The sequence below is a fragment of the Mya arenaria genome, chromosome 15, assembly GCF_026914265.1.
Source record: "Mya arenaria isolate MELC-2E11 chromosome 15, ASM2691426v1".
Classification (NCBI taxonomy): domain Eukaryota; kingdom Metazoa; phylum Mollusca; class Bivalvia; order Myida; family Myidae; genus Mya; species Mya arenaria.
The window spans coordinates 56,894,807-56,919,062 of NC_069136.1; the positions used below are offsets into that span (position 1 = coordinate 56,894,807).

The following is a 24,256-nucleotide window of genomic DNA, read 5'->3' on the forward strand; positions in this document are numbered from 1 at the left end:
TTTGATAACAAATGCAGACTCATGTATATCTTTGTTGAATTTCTTTAAAAGGTAATACTAGTTAAATCTAAACAGAAATGATATATATTATAAACATGTATTCATTCAAAGCACTTCAAATAACAAATTCTGATTATATAAACAACAGCAAACTTCATGTAGTTATACGTAAGTAAAAAATAACAATGAATTCTAAACAAGAATTAAATCAAAGCCCAGCTAATATCAAATCATCAATTGCCGACTATATTTTTGTTAAGAACAGTAATCCAATATGATTAAATTCCGATTAAATGATAACAGCAAACTGTGTATTGAAAAGAAAGTAAAATAAATTATAGATAATAAACATGTATTAAATCAAAGCACTTCTAAAATCAAACCATTGAATTCCGATTATATAAATAAAAGCTAATTTTAAGTAGCAATACGTATGTAAAATGAAGTCATTCCAGTTTATATATTCATGCAAAGGACGGCTGATATGGTACATCAGTATTAGTATGTATACTAAGCGCATTGGTAACACTTAGAGCTGGTTTTAATTCGAATTCAATTTTTAAATTATTTTAAATGGTCATATGATTTATAATATACTCATGATACAAAGTGCATTATATCAGAAAAATTTGCTTCATTAAAATTGTTATTAACTTAAATTATACATCTGTGTTGACAATCACTCTATACCCAAGGCATTTAACAAACTTTTTATTGATATACATAGTACATACGTTTCATAGCGCTAACAGTTACGTAATAGATTAGCAAATATCTTTGTGAGATCTTTAATGGCATTTATAAAACTCCAGTGCAAAGATCATTATCAAAACTGACAGCGTTAGCGTTTATTTTACCTTAAAGAACCACTGCGAATTAATGAAGATTGATTTTTAAAAAAATACCTTTATCAACCGAGCACATATTCACATTATCTGAGTATTACCTTTGTATATCCTCTTTATTAAACTTGATCAATTTAAAAGAATCGTCAGTTAACAATTGAAAATACATTCCGAAAATCCCAAAACTTTGGCTAATTGAAACGTTCCACATGTCCTATCGTACAGACTGTGTATTAACGACATATCTATTATTGTTCAACATAAGATAGGAGTCATATACAGCATTTTCTTTTGCAGTCTTATCATTTCTTTCGAATAAGAATAACGGCCCTATTCAGTTGATTGAACATTTGTTTTTAAAGAAATTACAAAAACAAGAACATATATTTAGCGTTACTTACCAATTGCTTTACCATGATGTAAAGAAAGCTTAACATCCCTCAAAAATGAGTAAAAAATGAAATGCGATCAAGTGGTAAGAATTCAAAAAAATGATCGTCTTCATTATAATCATGACAATTTCTTATGAATGTTGATCACAAGTCTGTACTTGAGTCCTTCAATATCTTATTGTACGACACAATCACGCGAACGTTTGTAGTGTACAACTTCATGTACAACAGGTGGTCTATTTATGAGCGCTTCTATCTGCATTTGCTGCTCCTTGGCCATATTATTGAGATCATTATTACGGTCTGTCATATCTTTCCTTAACCTGGCTTCACGAGCTGCATTTTCTTCTTCTCGTTTTTTGTTCAGCTTTTCTTGTTGTTGCCTTAATGTCGCCTCATGTGCGCGTCGGGCGTTTGCGGCATCCTCTTTCATCTTATTAACCCTCGCTTGATATATTTCATCCTGTATTTGTTTCTCCTCTGTAAGTGCAGAGATAAACAAATATACCACGTAAGAATAGATAACTTAGTTATATGTCAGCTTAGCAACATATCAGCTAGAAAAAGAACTGTTTGTGATCTAACATATGAAAACATGTATTTATTGACATGCAATAACAACAAATCATACAACTGTTTTTCTTTTGTTTAGTTGTTTTAAAATTTCAAGATCCAACTGTGTTCATACATTCTCGTGAACTGTCGTGTTCTTCATACAACATGGTTTGAACTTGGTTTCGGTATGCACATTTTAGCATGAATTGAAACATTTTAACGACATTATATGGACGCAATTTTTCCTGAACAAGTGTGGCATAAAATCAAACCCGATGTGCGCATTTATAGATCCTGCAAATAATTTTATCTCGAAAATAAAATGTTTGCTTTTGTAAGTTAGTTTGTTTTGTTTGGAACATTAATGAAATGTTTTAACTCAAACTAAAACTATAACAGCAATACACTTTGTTTCATTTTCACATCTCGTCAAAATATCTTAGAGCAGTTCCATGTAACAAGCAAAAACATATATTTTTCACTTTTACTCTTTTTTATGCACTGATCCATACAACGCAATAGCGTAACGGTATATTTATTGCTTCGACCAGTGTTCATTTCTGAAAGTAGTGTCGGACATTTAAATTCAATGTCTGCAAAAAATGAACCGCTGTTAGATGTTACACACAAAGACACACAGAAGAGATGCTCAGAAAATAACAATTGTTGTAGTTGCTTCTCATTGTGAAGAGTGTTTACAATCAATAGCATAGTTGTTCTATATTATATTTGAATTCTATTATACATCATTTTCTTTCGTTAATTATTATTTCAAACGCTAATGATATATGTATACAATCTGAAATAGATCCTGGTTAAGCCATAAAGGAAAATAGCGTCAATGATGATTCAACATCGATATTATTCCTCAAGCCATCAATTACATTATTATCTCTGCTTTCGTTAAAATACATTCCAATATATCATAATTATAATATTAAACCACATACTGTTTTATTATAATGTGTAATAAATATGTTTATTTATCATAAGACATAAAATGAACACTTACTTTGTCTTACCTCCTCACTCAAAGATTCGTCTTTGTCCTTGATAAACGCTTCTTTTGATTTGATGCTCTGTAAGAACTCACTCCAGGCGACCATGTACTTCAACACATTAAATAATATCTGGTCTACACATGTACATCCTATTATTTCGCAAAGATATGAAATAAGTTGTATGACTTGTTGTAATATATTATAATTGACTTCCTAAAACAAAGTCTAAACACGGGAATTAGTTATATTTGGAATTACTTTCAACAAAATGTAACAAAATAAACACGACCATTTAAACAGTCATACATTTTACCTCATGTTTATCGTATCCAGCAAATGTACGTTTAAATTCTATTTCCACAAGCTGCAACCTCTGTCTAAACTTCGAGTAACCACCCACTACTTCAAACTCTCTTCTTTCTAACTGCGTTTTAAAATTTACTGCCCAGGTTGATGTTTCGAGTGCAGTTTTGCATTTTCCACGTATTAAATGCAAGTTTTTGTCTTTTATCGAAGCCCAGAAAATATCCATATTCGTCTGCAACATAAAATGTTTACACCTTCTAACTGTCTTCAGTTGACAACACCATAAACTAACAATTGATACTTGAAAGGTACATGAAATTTTTTACAAAGTTAAAATGACCATAAACGGTGTATGGCTTACCAGTAAGAATAATGAAAAACAAAGCAATTGTAATTGCGAAAAAGATCACAAACCTTAACTTCTTTTTCCACAATGTTGCCGTCATCAAACGCAGCGTGTTTCCTAAAGTGCGCCAATGACGCCATTTCCGCCTCTCGATACTGCGACTCAAGCTGCTTTATTGGAGCCGGAATATTGTATTTCGACATTAAAACTTCAAACATGTCAAGTGTTTCCTTTTTAACTTTCTCATTTTCGGACTTCGCCACAGCCGCAAATGCGTCCTCAACATCTGGTACTCCACCCCTGATGATAGCTTCAACGTATGTTCTTGTTAATTCCACAAACACTACAAAGAATAGATTTAATTACTGTCATAACTTCATTAATGGGTTTCCCAATAAAAATATTCTAAAGATTAGGTATAGCTGAGGTTTTAAATAAAATGGAAACTTACTAGAACCATTGACAGGTTTGCTGACAACCAGCTGTTTTGGAGGTTGTGCGTAGATATAGGACACGAAATATGTTGTTTGCTCCTGGAACCTACTCGATAAATCTTCGAATTTCAACATCTCAAGGTTTTCAATGGTTTCCAGGTCCCCAGGAGGAGGCAACAAAAAACATTTGCGTCTTGAATTTGGGAAGTAATTTCGAATAGACGCTCTTGCACGATTGCACTTCTCATTCTTGGACTTTTCCTCGTAGTCAACATCTTGAAGGGATTCTTCTAAATATTCATCCGCCGTAATTGTTCTGCCGTCTTTGACCAATTTCAGAGTAAAGTCTCTAACGACTAAGACGAAACCTGGCAAAATGCATTGAAGAGCTGCCATTTCATCCACAACCCTCGTTCCAAGTGTTATATTTTTCGATAGTTCTGTCACAAAACTGAAGAATACATGTACATGTATGAATTAATAATTCCTCAAAATTGATTGAATTTAATATGTAAACTATTGAATATACTTCCGGGTATCAATTGCAGGAAAAGTCTAAGAATGGGTTTGATAAACGATATTACGTGAGCTTATTTACAGCATCCTGGTCAAAAACCCCTTTCATGTTATAAACAAGTGTGCTGCTCAACAGGGTCGCTAGCGTAAAAAGTTTGTTGTCATGAGTTGGATCTCCCTGTTTGAATATAAATATAAAGAGTGTTTTGTTTCATTACACGAGAATGGGAATATATGTAGTTATACATATGTTGCATCGTCACGACCTTATTTTAGACTTATGACATCATACAAAGCGTTTAAACACGCTATTACTCACCAACAAAGGTCGAGAATTAAAAGAGAAATATCTGGACAGAATGGCTGTCAATATATAGGCCTATGATACTTTATGAGTATGTACGAGTGTCTTCGACAGTAATAAGTGACTCCTTCGATATTTCTTTTCTATTGACATCAACATGCAAAACACGAGATTGTCCAACATGTTTATCATTAGGTATCAGCTACTACGACTTTTGCTAGGTAGCCACAGTTTTATTTATTTGTACGATATGGTAACATACCCAGTGTCATAAGTTCGTAAGAAAGGCTACTTTATACGTTATAATGACAGTTCTGTATAAATGCTGATTATTTGCATATAAATGTTAACATGATAAATACTGACAAATTAAATGTGAAATTTAAATGACGAAATCGCTGTTATTATTCAAAGAATGAACGTGATGAATCGTGTCTCTCTGTCGTAACAGTCTTGCTTTCAACCTTTGAATTGTCAATATAGCATATATTTTGTTTTCATCTTGTCACCTATTCTTACTACATAATATCATGAAAGAAATAAAATACCTTGTCAAAATTCATGCTTAAATCGGTCTCAAAAATCGTTATTAAATATAGATGCAGCCATGAGGAACCAATGTAGTATTTCCGTAATTTTATATACTTCTTTTATTTGCAATCTTTCAAACAATTTTGTTTTCAAAATTCGATGTAGTGTATTACGTTTGGTCCCAAGTAAATGTTTTAGATTTTAACAACTCTGAATGAAAACTGGAAGCGGAAGCTAAGGGGTCTCACAAAAAGTGATTGCATTTATAAAAAAAAGCATAGCTATATGATCTTGTAAAATGTCTTTGACTTAAAAACATGTCAACATGTTATTCTATTTGTTAGTGTGCCATTGTACGTTTGTAACCCAAGGTCTTCGACACATCCCCTAGACATAGACAATTCCTCATTTGTAGTAAAAGTTCTGACAGTAAAAAGGGGTAAAAATAGCAGTTCAATGTAATTAATTCTAGTTTATTCAAGTTCAAAATATGCCACAGACCAGAAATCTACAAAACTACAGTTGCTACATAAGACTTACAGATTTATCATGCTCAACAGATGGTAAACGTATTTTGATAATTTCAATATTTTATTATTATTTTCAGGCGAAATTAGAGGGTTTGTCATCAGAATTATTACCAGATGGATATCAATTAATAATAAACTGTCTACGAATAAAATTGAATTTAGGACATTGGAAAAATGCACGTAATTCACAATCAAAAACTGTCAAAATAGATTCAGACAAAACATACAAGGTACCTTATCTTCTGGGAAATGAAATAATCTTCCAAGTTCCATGCACAGTTTATGATTTGATCATCGAAAAAAAAAAAATTTCTTAATTTAATTGGATTTCCGGATGTATGTTTATTTCTGCATTTAATAATCCTGTTTAACTTTATCACCGTTCAGAATTTCAAGCATCGTTTTATTTTCCATTTCAGTCAGCAACACATACTCAAAGTAAAGATACGTATGCCTTTATTTCTAACATAGTGTGCAATCCGAATCGATCTAAAACCGTATGTAAATAATAATAATTGTTTTTTGGTAAACCAATCATTTCGTCTGGCGATGTTTGTCGCAGTGTTCAGGTTATGTATGATTCGAATGAGTTTGTAGCTTACACTGTTATTGAATTAAATTGATAAAGTAAGTAGCACTAAGATGAAGAGGTCGACCTAGAGTTGTACATGTATTCGTTGTTGTTCAAACATATATGTTTGATCTGATTCTAACCTTTTTAACCCCAAATCTGCGATCTATAACACAACCCTGGCTTAGATAATTTCTAGACGATATCTGCCGAGTTATGCTGTCTATAACGATTACAGCGGAGAAGCTGAATGTAAACAAAAACGACTAAATAATTACCTTTGCAATGTCGCCAAGTCCTTCTGTGTCCAGAAGAACAAGAACTGTGTTTTTCTGCTCAGGGTGAACTCGGCACCAGACCCATATACCTTTTGTTTTTGACTCTATTGTGTCTCCAAGTGCAAAACCTGTTGATTAAATACAAATGAGTAATATATCATTAATTACAAAGTTTTAAAATATTGTAAAATCAATATGGTTTACCTCCGTTTTGGTCCGCTAGGCAATTCATCAAAAATGATTTCCCTGTTCTGTAAAGCCCGGCAATTGCGACAACTACACACGGCAAATCAATTTTGGAAAGCTGCTCGATGGTATCTTCCTCTACCTCTAGTTCATTTTTTGAGCCAGCACTGATTAAGCAAAGTGGTCTTTTAAAGACTTCAAGGTCGTGGGTAGACATATCTGTTATAAAAATCGTATACATGTAAGTTCATTTGGTAAGCAGAAGATAAAAGCAAATTCAGGCTATTTAGAAGAATGAAGTATGAATCAAGTTTATGTATACCATCATGATAATAAGTAAATACAGCAAACGGCATGGCGTAACCATTCAACGGGTTCTTTCTTTACCTAATGCACATCTCAAACCTACTTTGCTTCTAAATACTAGTGATATATTATCGACTATTATTTACTTTAGCAATACTAATCGAATTATCAGCGAAACATCATCACAAAATCAAAATTAAGTCCAATTGAAATTTGACAATAAACCTCGTTAAGTGCCTAAATAATTTGTACAAAATATCCCTTTAGAGGGGTCAGTCAATATATATTAAAAATATATAAATCAGTCGATCATGCATTTTCGGTAAAAAAGGTTATGTGAAAAACAACAGAAACAGTGGCAGAAAGTTGAACATCAACCCAGTTTAATGGCACAGGGTAAAAGCTATAAACATAGAACACAATAATAAACACTCAAAAACAGGAAACATGGAACAACAGCACAAAACTCCAAAAACAACACAGTGCATAAAAACTCCAAAAACAACACAGTGAATATAAACTATATAAAAAAACTAGGTAGGTTTATCCAGGACTGTTAGGTACCGCCTTGGAACGGTCAGTAAAATGTAAATTTACTTGGGGTTTAAACCAGTATACGTGCACAAACCTCACTCTTATCCAAACAATCCTGAATAAAGTCAAAACGTAAATGGTAAATATTAACAAAGTATGCATTAACTCTAGGAAACTTTATAATAAAACAAATAAAAATAAACTAATAGGAAACCCCCAAGTATTTCAATGACTAAGGATCCCAACTATATCTGCAGACGGAGGAATACAATTCAGAGTACCTAATGCAAAAACAACTTTTCAATGATACGATGCAGTTATTGTTTGAAACTATGGGCATCACACACCGTCTGCCTTAGAAAATAAAAATTTAAGACTCTCTAATCATAGCGTTTCATATTAAAAAGCATCATTGTATTAAAACGGGGAACAACTATCATTAGCTAAACTTTTATTCCAAATGATAACCTATGTATAATATTGGAAGAAAAAAAAGATAACTTGAATCGGCAAAAAATTCATAAAATCAAAGGACTGAAAGTTTAGTTATGTAAGGACACTATATTCAACACTATATTTTGTTTGAGAAATTCAATTTCAAAAAGTAGAATGCAAGTACTATTAAGTATTGCCGCCGTTATATCCACGGTTTAAATAAAATCCAAGCAATTTATTGAGTCAAACTGCCCAACTACTTGCTTGAAACATTTTAATTTTACGAATTTTCTTGATAACATCACCATCAAAATCGGGATGATTATTACTAGCAATCAGCGATTTTAGACTACTAATGTACTTTGATATAATATTATAATAACCATTAACAAATTTTGAAAATGTTTTCCTAAATTTATAATATCTGAAACCCTGTTGTAGAAGTTTTTCCGTCATAAGTTTACTTTGTAATGCTAGAATTTCATGTTTGTTGTGTTATTTTCCAAAACAATTAATTTAAAGTAAACACTCATAATTAAGACGTAGGCACTGGGGAAAAATGAAGGCAACTAAATGTTATTCGTATTGACAACTATTGTAGTCTATTTAATTCAAGAAGACACACGCCAATGGCATGAAAGTACTTACCATTTAGACGAATGTAATTGCAAACAAATAAGTGTCATAAAGTAGTATGCATTAATTGGCGGGTCGTCAAATCCATAATTCAAGCAAATATGTAAAAACTCGACATTGGCTTAGCAACCCTCAAGACACTCTGGTCGTTAGAATTATTTTGGTTGTAGTAAAAGTACATGGGTAAACTAAGCGAAATAATTTTTCTAAGTGAAAAAATAAATCGGCAGATCGACAGATCATAGAGAAGCGATTCCAATGAATAGTCATTGCAGTAGCTGTCAGCCACTACTTTGTCTTTTTTGCAAATAGCTGCACGTCTGTCACAATTCAAAATATTTAACTAGAAGTCGCAGAAATAATGAAACGTGTGATGATGGTTTAGTGATATAGAGTGTGTGGCTTTGATCCCCATCAGGGATACTTACGCAAGGCTTTTCATATTAGTATTGGTTTTTATCAATTGAACGGACTCGATGGTTAATCATGTCAGCTATTACCGGTCTTTACAATTGAGATGACATACATGAGTATAAACTTAGGAAATAACGTTATATGACCAACATTCTAATTAGTCGTGGTTGCCGGTAGAATAGAAAAAAATAAATACCAGTCTGCGTTAGAATTTCGGGTGAGTGTTTACTAAATGAAATGATGAAAGCGTTTTGATACATTAAAAACAATGTATGAATAATCGTTAATGTAATTAGTAAAAGACGCTTCCGATATTAAATTATATAAAATGTACATTTTGCTGTCTCATTGAAAAGCAATGTATTTCAGGTCATTTGGAGTGTGCAAAGATAAACGAGTACGTCATGTAAAGTTAACACGTGATAGACTAGTGATAGAATGCATTCAATTGAAATAGTTTCAAAATTCAATCAAGTGCATCTACGTTATCTCTTTCTGTATCTGGTGCGCGCGACCATTTGATATGTATTTGGTTTATAGGAACAAACGACATACTTTGATAATAGAATATTTGAAACTACAAGCCAAGTTATCTAATTTTTCCCTACATTCTAAATAAACACATATTTATATATAATGCCAATATTTTTTTTTATCAATGAATGACAATAACTATTGTTACATATACACTAAATAATCGGGGATGGGGAGCCTTCACTCCCTAAAAGTGTCAAAGTGCACCGTTTTTGACTAACATCAGCCAAATTGTTCAAACTATTATGCTTGTTGCTCGTATGGAAGGAGTGTATCCACTTCTAACGTCAAATCCTTGATCAAACTCTTATATCGGACAAATACAATACATGATGTACCTTTCATTTTCAGGACTTTATACAGAAGATTGTTCACCTTTCTATGTTACTTACACTTTATACCTGAATTTAGGTAAATTTACTCAAAATGATTGTATTACCCATCTGTTTTGGATTCTTGACCACACTTAACCACCGTTTCTTTTTCCAATGAGACATTCTGTTATAAAGAAAAAAAACAGTATGATCAGGATGTATTTAGACAGCCTTGTAAGAAATCGTACTTAGACATCTGCGTTAAAATCTTGAATAAACTTGCTGAAACCCCCCTTAATCTACACTCATCAGTATTTATGCAAAAAGCTGCAGAAACAAGATCAGTAGCAAAAAGTTTAAACATACACCCGGTTTTATGGCACTGGGTAAACGCCAAAGACATAGAACATAAAATCACAAACAAGAAACATAGAATAGCAGCACAAAACTCCACAAACAGCACAGTGCATGCATACTATATATAAAAACTGGGTATGTTTATCAAGAATTGTTAGGTACCGCCTTGGAACGGTCAGTAAAATGTAAATTTATTGGGGGTTTAAACCAGTGTATGTGCACAAACCTCACTCTTATCCCAACAATCCTTAATAATGATAAAACGCAAAAGTTAAATATTATCAAAGTATGCATTAACTTGAGGAAACTTATCAATAAAACAAATAATAATAAACGAATAGGTTAACCCCAAGTACTTCTATAATTAAAGATCCCAACTCTATCTGCAGACGGAGGAATACAATTCAGCGGACCTAATGCAAAAACTTTTTAAACCATGAATTTTCACATATTCATCGAAAGTGGCAAAACATAGATGCTTAACATGTCTCTTAAGTAAGTCCATTTTACCATTCTTACACTGTCTACATTATTACAAGCGTTAAACATCGCGGTCAAAGGAAAATTTTCAATTCAAAACGTTCAATAAATATTTTAAGATGTTGCACTTTTAAAAATGCCTTTTTTTGCCGAAAACCTTTTTTATAGTACTTTAGCTAAAAACATTTTACAAGTTCCAGCACAACGCGCACTTTTAGACACAGCTAACAGAAATAGCGCATGTTTATAAACAACTATTAGAAACTTGTTCATGAACAACTTTCAGAAATAGCGTACACTTTAAGAACAAATATCAGAAATAGTCCACTTTTAGAAACAACTATTAGAAATAGCAAACACGGTTAGAAAAACCTATCCAAAATAGCTCGCACTTTAAGAATCAACTATCAGAAATAGCAAGCACTTTTGGAAACAACTATCAGAAATAGCGCACACTTTTAGGAACAACCATCAGAAATCGCGCACACTCGTAGAAACAACTATCCGAAATAGCGTGCACTTTTAGAATCTACTGGCAGAAATAGCACACACTCTTAACAACAATTTTAAGAATAATAGAAAACGAAAAGCAAAATAATTTTGGTTATTATATATATATGTATCATATATACAGATGGTTTACAACTCTGAATAAGCACATCTATTGAAAAACAATGAAGCTTTGTAAACATACCATTTATTTCCTCCTTTTTTGTATCTTGTCTAAACCATCGTTTTAGCAAACTGAGCGAGTGCAATCAATACGATAAAATATGACTTAATCGCAGGTCATGTGTCGTAATCTCGCGTCCGTATGCACGCATGATGTACAAACAAAGTGTGTTACGTGATTTTCGACTTGTTATTGTGACTTTTCAACTGTCCCTTGAGCCTGCTACTTATATGCATATCAACTTAAAATAATATGTCATAACTGTATCAACTATTGGCCTTTACAACAATAAAACTGACAATTGAAACTTACTGCTCATTTCTGATACAAATGTAATATTTATAACGGTCTCGAAACAGAGTAACTAACAATTATACAACATTCATGTATGTGTGTTTAAAATAAGGACTACTTTCTTTGACTAGTGACCCTACTATTTGCCTGGAAAAGACGAGTTTGTGATTGGACAATTAGTTTTCGATTAACATGTCAAATTTCATCAGAACGTGACCAAACGGTGTTCGCTAGTTTTTTTTTATCGCCAAATTGGACGTTTCCATAAAAACATACATGAAAATATAAACTACGAGATGCGCAATGGTGTCTCAGTAGTCCTTAAAATATTTCGAAGAATGAATATTTTACGTATTCTATTGGTTTATTTTGTTTTCATTGTTTTCTCCTTATCCGACGATGAACTTATAATAACCTATATAAGTGTTCAAACTTCAGATTAATTTGGTTTAAACAACATTCATTTCGATATAATATTTACAATTAGTTTAGTTTAACAAATTTGAGCATAATCAACGTTAACAAAGATTACTTTATGTGTAAGATCACATGACATTGATTTATTGTCGATTAAACAAAGTCCACCATAAGCCAGTCATCGCGTGATCAAAAGTGAGTTCATAGTATTTTAAGACCAACGCCTGAACGCTTAGTGTAAACTCATACAACAAACCATAAAAGCTTCCCTAAATGGTACATACTATCCTTTTACATAGTTGTCGATAAATGATGTGTTGAAAGTCCAAGAAACGAGAGTGTTGTTATCGTTATCATACACATATTTGATTATACACGCTACCTCATGCTTGTACATTGTGGTGGGCTATCACAATATGTCACTAATTAAACCGTTATGAAATACCAACGTCTGTCTCATTTTACTCATTGTTATCATTATGATCACCTTGTTGTAATCATCACCTTAAAAAGTAATCTGAAACACTTATTTATCTCATAACTAAATAAAAATAATAATTTAAACCGAGTTTTTGAAGATATAACAGTCTTGTTACACAAGTTGAAGCTGTGCGACAAGTAGAAGCCTGTCTCAACGATATTTTGTCCTGGATGCACCACAATATGCTTAAATTAAATGCAAACAAACAGAACGAACTTACACTGTTTAGGTCCAAGCGCAGTGCAGATTGTATCCTGGACTTGACTAAAAAGATGGGCGATTCCGAGATAAAACCAACATCTTGCGTAAGAAACCTAGGTTTTTTTTCTGGAATCCAAAATGAACATGGAACAACACGTGAATTCTGTTTGACGATCGATCTTGCTATGTTTAATTACGACAAGTAGGCCACATAAGACAATATCTTACCAGTGATGCACCCAAAACCCTTATGAACTCTCTTGTACCATACAGACTTGACTACTGCAACGGCAGCTCATATCATTATCGCGACTCCTATATTCAACCACATCAAACCAGTAATAAAGGAACTTCACTGGCCTCCTGTGTAATACCGGATTGATTTTAAAATATTGACACATGCCTATAAAGCCTTAAATGATCAATCGCCTTGCTACATCAAACACATGTTAAAGATACATAGACCACAGCGTGTTTTAAGAGCCCAAAGTTACACTCTAACTCTTGTGATACCAAGATCCCGTACTTTTACATATGCTGAACGTTGCTATGCAAATGCTGCTCCAAAGCTGTGATCTGTTCTCAAACACGTTCGACTCTTTTAAAAGATCTCTGAAAACACATTTATTTTTGAAAATATATGGTAACTGATGATTTCAATTATCTGACACATCCATGCCCAAGCTTGCCCTTGTTTTATTTTCTTATGGATATTTTACTTGGTTTGTGTGTTTAAAAATGTCTTATATGAATATCTATTTTTTTAAATTTTCAATGATTGTTTTATATTCAACGTATGTATTACACTTGATGCTGTTTTTAAGCTATATGCCTGTATGTATAAAAATGTATAGACGTTTTACTTGTTAAGCACTTTAATAATAATAATAATAATAGTAATAATAATAATAATAATAATAATAATAATAATAATAATAATAATAATAATAATAATAATAATAATTGTTATTTAATATTTCTATGAGTTTTACTATTTTAATGAAATCAATAAAGGGTTCAAACAAATCTTCATCAGCTAATCCTATACCTTAAAGGTGATGATGGTTCCGTTACATTTCATTTTTGATCTGTTGTTCATTAAATACAACCCACAGAAGTACCAAGAGGTGTTTCATCGTATTTTTATGAAAACGAGAATCTTTTTATCATTATTTATTTTTTAAATAATAAACAAATAAATCTCCATATACAGCGCATTCGGCACAAACAATCCGATTTAAAAAGTATAAACTATTTATCACAGTGTAAAGAGCATTTGGCTTTATCTCCCTTATTTGCTAAGATAACCCCTCTAATAGCAATATATGAAGGCTAGTCCTAAATATTTGACGTTCCCTACCGTTCTCTTGTCAAATAAAAATTGTAAAAAACTATGGAATAGTATGAAGGGTGAATGTAGAGTTCACAAAATATTCTTTGTCTCTTTTAAAAGGGCAAGAATAAAGATAGTGCGAAGATCCATAGAGCGTAGGTAAACACCAACTGTATCAATAACAAAATATCGTGTGAAAATGATATGTCATATCGACGACGTCTCCACTTATCACCTACCCTACACACCCTACACCTACTCTACACACCCATCACCTACCCTACACACCCATCACCTACCCTACACACCCATCACCTACCCTACACACCTATCACCTACCCTACACACCCATCACCTACCCTACACACCCTACACCTACCCTACAAACCCTACAACTACCATACACACCCTACACCTACCCTAAACACCCATCACTTACCATACACACCCATCACCTACCCTACAAACCTATTACCTACCCAACACACCCATCACCTACCCTACACACCCTATATCTACCCTACACACCCATCACCTACCCTACACACCAATCACCTACCCTACACACCCTACAACTACCATACACACCCTACACCTACCCTACACACCCATCACCTACCCTACACACCCATCACCTACCCTACAAACCCATTACCTACCCAACACACCCATCACCTACCCTACACACCCTATACCTACCCTACGCACCCATCACCTACCCAACACACCCATCATCTACCCTACACACCCTATACCTACCCTACACACCCATCACCTACCCTACACACCCATCACCTACCCTACACACCCTACACCTACCCTACACACCCTACAACTACCATACACACCCTACACCTACCCTACACACCCATCACCTACCATACACACCCATCACCTACCATACAAACCCATTACCTACCCAACACACCCATCACCTACCCTACACACCCTATACCTACCCTACACACCCATCATCTACCCTACAAACCCATTACCTACCCAACACACCCATCACCTACCCTACACACCCTATACCTACCCTACACACCCATCACCTACCCTACACACCCATCACCTACCCTACACACCCATCACCTACCCTACACACCCATCACCTACCCTACACACCCATCACCTACCCTACACACCCATCACCTACCCTACACACCCATCACCTACCCTACACACCCATCACCTACCCTACACACCCATCACCTACCCTACACACCCATCACCTACCCAGCACACCCATCACCCACCCTACCCTACACACCCTATACCTACCCTACATACCCATCACCTACCATACACACCCTACAACTACCATACACACCCATCACCTACCCTACAATCCCATTACCTACCCAATATACCCATCACCTACCCTACACACCCTATTCCTACCCTACACACCCATCACCTACCCTACACACCCATCACCTACCCTACACACCCTACACCTACCCTAAACACCCTACAACTACCATACACACACTACACCTACCCTACACACCCATCACCTACCATACACACCCATCACCTACCCTACAAACCCATTACCTACCCAACACACCCATCACCTACCCTTACACACCCTACAACTACCATACACACCCATCACCTACCCTACAATCCCATTACCTACCCTACACACCCATCACCTACCCTACACACCCATCACCTACCCTACACACCCATCACCTACCCAGCACACCCATCACCTACCCTTCCCTACACACCCTATACCTACCCTGCACACCCATTACCTACCCTACACACCCTACAACAACCATACACACCCTACACCTACCCTACACACCCATCACCTACCATACACACCCATCACCTACCCTACAAACCCATTACCTACCCAACACACCCATCACCTACCCTACACACCCTATACCTACCCTACACACCCATCACCTAACCTACACACCAATCACCTACCCTACACACCCTACACCTACCCTACACACCCTACACCTACCCTACACACCCATCACCTACCCTACACACCCATCACCTACCCTACACACCCATCATCTACCCTACAAACCCATTACCTACCATACACACCCATCACCTACCCTACACACCCTACCCTACACACCCTACACCTACCCTACACACCCATCACCTACCCTACACACCCATCACCTACCCTACACACCCATCACCTACCCTACACACCCATCATCTACCCTACAAACCCATTACCTACCCTACACACCCATCACCTACCCTACACACCCATCACCTACCCTACACACCCATCACCTACCCTACACACCCATCACCTACCCTACACACCCATCACCTACCCTACACACCCATCACCTACCCTACACACCCTTCACCTACCCTACACACCAATCACCTACCCTACACATCCATCAACTACCCTACACACCTATCACCTACCCTACACACTAATCACCTACCCTACACACCAATCACCTACCCTACACACCCATCACCTACCCTACACACCCATCACCTATCCTACACACCCATCACCTTTTGTTTCTTTTCATGTGCTAATAGCATTTGAGGTTTTCTAGTGTACAACTTAATGTCCACTTGTCGGAGATGAACTGAACACTCATGATAGGTGCTTGCTTATCAGAATTTCCTTTCTTGGTTTCTTTTTTGGGATTATTAAGTAAACAAATAATTGTTTTTAACACATACTTTCCTTAACGTAACTGTGCAGATCATCATACTCTTTTGACCATCTGTTTTGCAATATGTTGGTATAGTGCATGCCCGTTACACCCGCTATGAAGATGTGTTCCATGCAAAGGGTGTAAGTTTCTTTTGTTTTATCATGAACATGATTATTAGCTTTTTTCTTTTTAAGTATATATTCAAGATAACTATATACGTCAATATCACCTTTACGGCTTATATCACCATACTGTTAAAGTCATTCTGTGTCAGTAGGGCACTGTGAGCGAGTATGAAACAACTCCTGTTTAAGAGTTTACCTCACCAAATGTCAGATGGAAACGTCAATGTCCTCTGCATACAGCCTCTCTTCAGTAGTGGTAAGTATTCATACGATGATATCTTTAATTTGTCGCTTTTCTTTATATTAATGTTTATAATTGCATTATCTACTGCATTTATGATGCTATCGTATGCTATATGCATACCATTATATAGACGATTTTATCTTGTTACAGCAAACGGCCATCCACATGGAGGTGATGTGCAGATTGTCACTGTAAGCGGCTTTAATTTCTTAAATGAAACTTTTTAAAACAGGATATCTTGTCATTGGTTAGTTGTTTTTATTAGACCTTGAATAAGGCATTGAACTCATTTCTCAACACCAATAAACATCCTCAAACATGGTTCGTATGTTGTAGATGGAGGACATGCCTTCTACTGAAGATGCAATGTTGTACGCGATTCCGATATGTTGCATCGATAACTAAGATATCAAACAAGATTTTAATATTATTTTCTTATAACTACATCAGATATACAACAAAAATCTACATCCTCATGCTGTATTTAATTGAATACAAAATCAGAAAAACCATCAACAGAGATCATACAGATAATAGCTACAAAATGTAAGTTGATATGTTGGTACTAAGTGTTTTTTGTTTTGTTTTTAAGATGACAATTCATGACTGAAAGAATAGACCAACTGAAATGATATGTACCTCTTCATCAAAACAATAAAACACTCATTTTTATTGTGTTTTATAATGTCCATAAATATTTCTTGTCATCAAACCTTGATAATCCTACTTTGTTGATTGTTTCAAGATAGATCTTAAATTTATGACTAGTAATGAATGCATCTTTGAGTACATTTGAGAATCATTAAATAATACATGTTTATAATTACATAGATATATTTTTGACAACCGATTTGGAAATGCCTTTTGCACGTTTGTCTTCTTTGCTATCACAAATAAAGACCGCAATATTCTGATATACATTTTTTTCATTGGTTTCACTCTTCATTTTCACAATGACGTCATTGACGATAGAGAAAGTGATATTAAGGGAAATATGTCAAACAAATGAGAGTAACTCAGTAACCCAACATATCTTGGAAGATGCCTGCTGTTTTATACAACACAAGAAATGACATTTCAATCCCATGACTTTTTAACCCCTTCTCAAAACGAAGTCTTTTCAACCCCTCTTTTAAAGACATTTCAACCCCTAGTTGAAATATTTTAATAGCCATATTGAAGACTTTTCAACCCCTTTATCAAAAACATTTCAACCCCCTTGTTTTTTGTCAGCCAGCTTTTGTCCATTTTATTGTATTTATTTGCAAGAAACTTAACTTATTATGATTAGAATTCAACTAAAGATTTGTTTGTGTTTTCGTTACACTATTCTCAATAGTATGATGAAATTCAGACAAAAGTGTTGCATTGATTTACTAATCACTTGTTTGATGACGGCATATGCATACACCTTCAAAACATTGCATATAAATGACAATTACTATCGGCCTTCTTTTTGTCAGCTACCATATCTACTTGGATGGCTCTATAAGAAGGTGTTCGTTATTCTCCGAATTATTAAAATATAACCTTAACAAGAACAGAGCTACAGTACCCAAGTTCCATAATTACTGTGATCAAAAATTGAGTGTTTTATGCTACACTGCGTAAGCACATTAGCAGTCTTAACGAACATCTGTTTTTCCAAAAACATTGTTGATAACAACCACTGCCATTGCAGAAAAATCTAGAATACATACTATTTCTTCCTCACCTGTCCACTATTTCTTGCTCAAAGATATCATCTTTGTCCCTCCAAATGTTTCTATTTGGAAGTTACTCTTCAGACAAATATAATGATATTCAAACAAGTTCAAAACTATAATCGACAAACAAACAAGGTCAGAATTTGGAACAAACTTGAACCCACCATTGACCTTACCTGTCGACATCCCTTACTCGCACCGCTTCCCCGCCTCCATCTTCTTATTATTCCGATATATCACTTACTCAGCTTAACCATTCTCTTGCCTCAAATATTTCGATCTTATTCATCATATCATTTAAATAATATTTGATTAAACAAAACAAAACAGCCTTTACAACATTTCAAGCAGCTTGACATGATGACAAAAGCGAGACAATAAGTATCTTCCATGGCCGAGAGTGTAAGATAGGTTCATCTCGACCCAAGCATAGGGTGTTTTGCGGAAACGAGGTTTACCAAGTTTCCCCAAAACACCCTGCGCGAGGATTGGGATATACCTATCTTACACGAGCGGCTATGGTTGATGCTTTTTCTCCCACCTCAGTTAAACAAAATTAAGGAAAAATGTATTTTTTGCTGTAATTCTTTTGTGCGTAATGAAAATAATTGCGTATGGATATGTGATAATTCGTGGTTGTCATGGATATGCGCGCAGTGATTCAGATTATGTTAATAGTCAAATCGGTCTTTAAATAGTTCTAAGGAGAGTGAAGCATTATTTATTGAAAGGTGCATGAACACTTTTTATGGTGACATTTGAAGTGAGAAATCATTAATTAACATTCTAAATATTGCCACAAGACAATGTTCCTATGATGCTACAGACGACAGTCTTTAACAAGGGAGGTAATTACAATGTAATGACCATTAAAAACGAGTTCCATACGGGTACTGGTTTTATCTTTGCCCGTGGGCAAGATAAGAATTTCTAGCATGGTTAAATTATTGGATCTACTTATCTGAGGTGGTAGAAATAAGCTTCTGAGGTTTCTTCTAAATTATGTCTATTTATTGTTTATAAGTATTTTCATTCAATGTTACCAATAGAAAACAATTGTTTTTATGCTCAAAACGTGTACATTTGAAATTGTAATATCTTAATAAATAGTGTTTAAATCATTTTTTTTAAAAACAGTACGAGAAAAGATTTCATACATATATCACACTTCACCATAAGGCAACAAAGTGCTAAGAGAGTTTATTTGTGAAGAGGTGTTTGAAGTTTTATGTTCATGAACCAAAATCATTGCGAAGTATTTTTTTGTTTCGGGGTAAATAAAAGTGCGAATGGTTCAGATGATTTGAAAAGATAAACTTTCTCAATCCGAGACCTAGTATTCCATTTATCCTGTTCCTTTGTTATAAAAACACCATAAACAACCTTTAAACCTTTATAAAAGGAGGGACATTGTTTTCCCATTTCCCATTGACATCGGCATACTACATGGGCAGTGTTTAAATGTGCCAAACATATTTCTCCAAAGTGTTCAAATTAATTTAAAACGTATATAGTCAAATAAATGCATTGTTAACAGTTCGATATCATTTCAAAACGGAAGAACTAAATGTGCATAAACGTGGAACAATCACCAAACAATGATCTGGACTTGTAACAACTTCTCTGCAAGTTACGGTCATTTGAGGTCGGTCGATGGCGGACCATTGATACAATTATCGAGTACGGTTTGTGCTTTTCCTCTGACATTCAGAACTGAGAAGAAGGCCGTTTTCGGTGTAACATGACCAACTGACTGCAGATAAACATCACGTGGTAAACTATCCTAAAACATCAAATTTTACCCGGCACCTTGTTACTGGATCTGTTTGTATGCAAGTGACAGGATAGATAATGCTAAGGCACCTGTTTGGAAAAATAAATTTAGAGATAGTTTTGTTGATCGTTTAGAACATTTTGTCATTCATGCCATGCAAAAATAACATGATAGTATGTAGAATTAAATATCGATGAAAAATGCCTGTATCCATGGGCTGCGAAACTGAAGTCTCACGTTTCTCAGTATGATGTCCGGGTGAACGGGTGCGTTGTCCACAAAGAGAAGGATGTGTCTGATCGCAGCCCTCATTTTTCGATCAAGCGATTTTACTCAGTCTTCGAAGCACCAGTTGTGCATCCATGTAGTTTTGTGGCTGTAGTATTTGACCGGCATCATCCTCCGTGTAGTTGATGGATCTGGATGATTCCCTGTAGAACAGTCAAGATTCATCCATGTTAAATATATCCTCAGGAGCCAGGAGCATAGCCCTCACACAGTGATGGAATCTGGTCCAACCACTTGGCGACTGTGGTCTGGTTAACTTCGCCACGCTCACCACCTTGTTTCTTAAAAACAATGTTGTGTCTAGTAAGGAATGACTCCAGCCTCCCATTGCTAGCCTTAAATTCAGTAAGACATAAGTCTGTTGGGACGGTGCTTTTGTCACTAGTAGTATGTAACCCAGCCGACTGTTAGGTAGGGTTTTTAGAGCTGCGCATGCGCTCTCTTGGATGTGTGCTTTGGAGTACAGTGGACGTGTTAGAAATTTGAGAACAAGAAGAGCAAATATAGAGTGTTCTAGTGGGGTTTAAAGGGTTCAAGTTTACTGATAAAGGGTATTTAGGACTAAGGGAACCAGGACACCCCAAAAAAACTTCAAGACCTAAGCATACTTTTTGGCTTTGGTCTGAATGAATGGTCCCGAAAAAGTAATAAGACGAGCACAAGCGTCCAAAAACCATGCATACACGAGTTCATTGAGTTCCTCATTTTGTAATTTTCCTTGTCTCTTTGCGTTTGGGTTTCTATTGCACATACATTTCTCCTCAATATCACGCTTACGCTTAAGCAAGAAATTGATTTGAGTCCGTCCACAGTTAAATTCCTTGGCAACACTTCTTGCACTACGAATGTTTTCTTATAATTTTATACACTCGTTCTTTTAGAGTTGAACACTTTCGATTTGTCTTATTTTCAGCCATAATCAAAGTTAAAAAAATATCAAGAGCAATGCAATGTAAATATCCGTTCGTAAAAATATTAGCCCGTGAACTTTGAAAGTTAATATGGAAATGAATACAAATACAATCGCTTCACACCTTCGAGTAAAAATGCAAACTGTAAATTCATTATAACCGGTGTTTTTGTGTATTTGACAATCGTGTGATGCAATATGCATTTTCATTGGATGACGGAAATAGCCGCGGCCGTCGTTTTTTCCAATTAAACTTTAGCATGCAATTAGTGGCCGTGGCCGCGTTAGACAATTGGCCGCCTAGTGCACGTACTTTATATAGTAAAATCTTATGGGGGGATTTTGGAGTGACCCGATACGGCAGGTGACGCTTTAAAGCAGGCAACCTTTCAGATAGATACATATAGGAAAGTCCAATATTGGACACGTTTGATACTTAAGTTGATAAAGTCAGAAGTTAAAATAAGATCAGTTATAGATATAAGGTCTATGGACCCTAAATCCGATTACGACTTGTTCAACAAATATGCATTGGAAAACAAGGCGGCAATTAGTAAATATTTATCATGTTATTCACGAACAGTTTTTAAAGCAACACGAGTAAATGCGAGGTAATCTGAGAATGTTGATAATGTAAAATTTGGATAAGATACATTCTAGCAATGACATGCTGAATACGTGTTTTACTTTTAGCGATACTAAGAACGCTATAGTTAGTTTAATTTAAAGAAATCAATAAAACTCCATCGTTGTTTGACGATATTTTGAATAAATACTTTGAATTCTCAAATAATGGAGATTCGGTAGATGTTGTTATATTTGTATCATGTTTTCAAACGCCAAGTCACGTGTTAAGGTTAACACTGTTTACCGACTTCTTTACTAGTCTGATTTGTGTATGACCAAGGTAAAACTTCTGTTTCAAATTAACTTTTTATAGGTTTACATTCAACGAAATAAAGCCACATTTGATTGTTTATGTGATGGTGGTTTAGAAGTTTATCCCAGAAAGTCCGGCTTACTTTATGCATGCCATGATCTTCAAAAGGCATTAGATGTATAATAACTGTTTGTTATGGAGGCTACACGTAAATGCTGCTAAAACTAAAGTTATTTTAAATTCTATAGCTAAACTCGACTTGAGAACATTTTAAGCTTCCCTCATTGTAAATTTTATTATAGAAATAAAAGACGGAGGTTTAAACTAATCATGTTGAGATACAATAATAGTTCGGAATATTCAATATATATATATATATATATATATATATATATATATTGAGACAAGTCTATGTTGAGGTAGATATTAACTATGGTTTTCAATAGAAGAGTTTGCAACTCGATGTTTGTGTTTTCGTTAAATTACACATCTTCATTAAATCCCAAATTAATAGCAGACGGCTCATACACATGTATGCTATTATTGTTTAATCATGTACTCTGTTTGAAAAATGACACTATGAAATATGCAATTATTTTTAATATTGTATTCGGCTTAAAATTTACCAATGAATTGTTTGTAGTGAGGAAATTATTTTCTGTTGGACGTCAGCTATGTTTTTTTTGTATTCATTATAAACTAATGAAATGGAATTCTATCCCGCTTCGTATTGTAATGAATACATTATCTTGTCATTAAGATGACCATAGGCAAATAAGGTTCTACAAAAATATCGAATTTACTAAATAAAAGTATTATGTATCAAACAAACAGGCTAATGCCTACGGATATTAAAATGAAATTACCTGGTATCAATCTGAATGAAAAGACGGGCTTTCAATTATATCTTATAACAGTTGTTCTCAATTATAAATTTATACGTGGGTTGTCCGAAAATTTGTTGAAGCCAAAAAATTGTTGAACCGGTTTCGTTATTGTTTCAACATCGCTATACTGATGTTTACCAAACATAAGCAAAACACTGGCAATGCACAACCTTTGTAAAGTAATGGCACTTTTTATGGCCATATGCCGGTGAAGCAGTGGATGACTATCTGAAAAATTACACGTAAATAATCATATCATAAATCAACATCATGACATAGATGATTATTTCTCTTTCATACTTTGTCACCTCATATCTCCGTGATTTAGTATTTATATTTCAGCCTGCTCATGAATACCCTTTGAAAACATAGTTTTGCATAACATCTTCTTGTATCTATTTGCATAAAAAATAAAAAAAATGCCATAAATGATAGCAACTTTAATAAATAGGGGATATGATAATCGCTTTTTTTCTGATTACATGTTTCACATCGAGTTCGGTGAGTAAACACGTATCAGTTGAGACCTGATGTACGTCACTAGAAAAGTTACCTATTGTAATATTCCA

At 34.7% G+C, this 24,256-nt stretch overlaps 1 protein-coding gene across 2 annotated transcripts; it reads right to left on the bottom strand.

Moving 5' to 3' along the window:
- Window positions 1–1,407: 1,407 nt before the first annotated feature.
- On the bottom strand, window positions 1,408–7,239 carry LOC128219980 (guanylate-binding protein 2-like). 2 transcript variants are annotated; one of them, XM_052928190.1, is made up of 8 exons: window positions 6,814–7,239; window positions 6,610–6,737; window positions 4,464–4,573; window positions 3,897–4,330; window positions 3,514–3,788; window positions 3,107–3,331; window positions 2,805–2,901; window positions 1,408–1,717 (listed from the first exon to the last, which is right to left on the bottom strand). In XM_052928190.1, the coding sequence occupies exons 1-8, from the start codon at window positions 7,034–7,036 to the stop codon at window positions 1,413–1,415; spliced, it is 1,797 nt and encodes a 598-aa protein (XP_052784150.1). In that variant the 5' UTR covers window positions 7,037–7,239; the 3' UTR covers window positions 1,408–1,412. The 2 variants fall into 2 exon arrangements, with proteins under 2 accessions (XP_052784150.1, XP_052784149.1); XM_052928189.1 differs by having other exon boundaries at window positions 2,805–2,922.
- Between the last annotated feature and the right edge of the window lie 17,017 nt (window positions 7,240–24,256).

Bases quoted from the DNA above. Each gene is read 5' to 3' on its own strand.
- LOC128219980 (XM_052928189.1), bottom strand. From the start codon at position 7,036: ATGTATACGATTTTTATAACAGATATGTCTACCCACGACCTTGAAGTC. The intron at 4,574-6,609 runs GTAATTATTTAG...ATATTCAAACAG, and splicing joins GACTTGGCGACATTGCAAAG to GGAGATCCAACTCATGACAA. The intron at 3,332-3,513 runs GTTTGTGATCTT...TTTATGTTGCAG, and splicing joins TTGTGGAAAAAGAAGTTAAG to ACGAATATGGATATTTTCTG.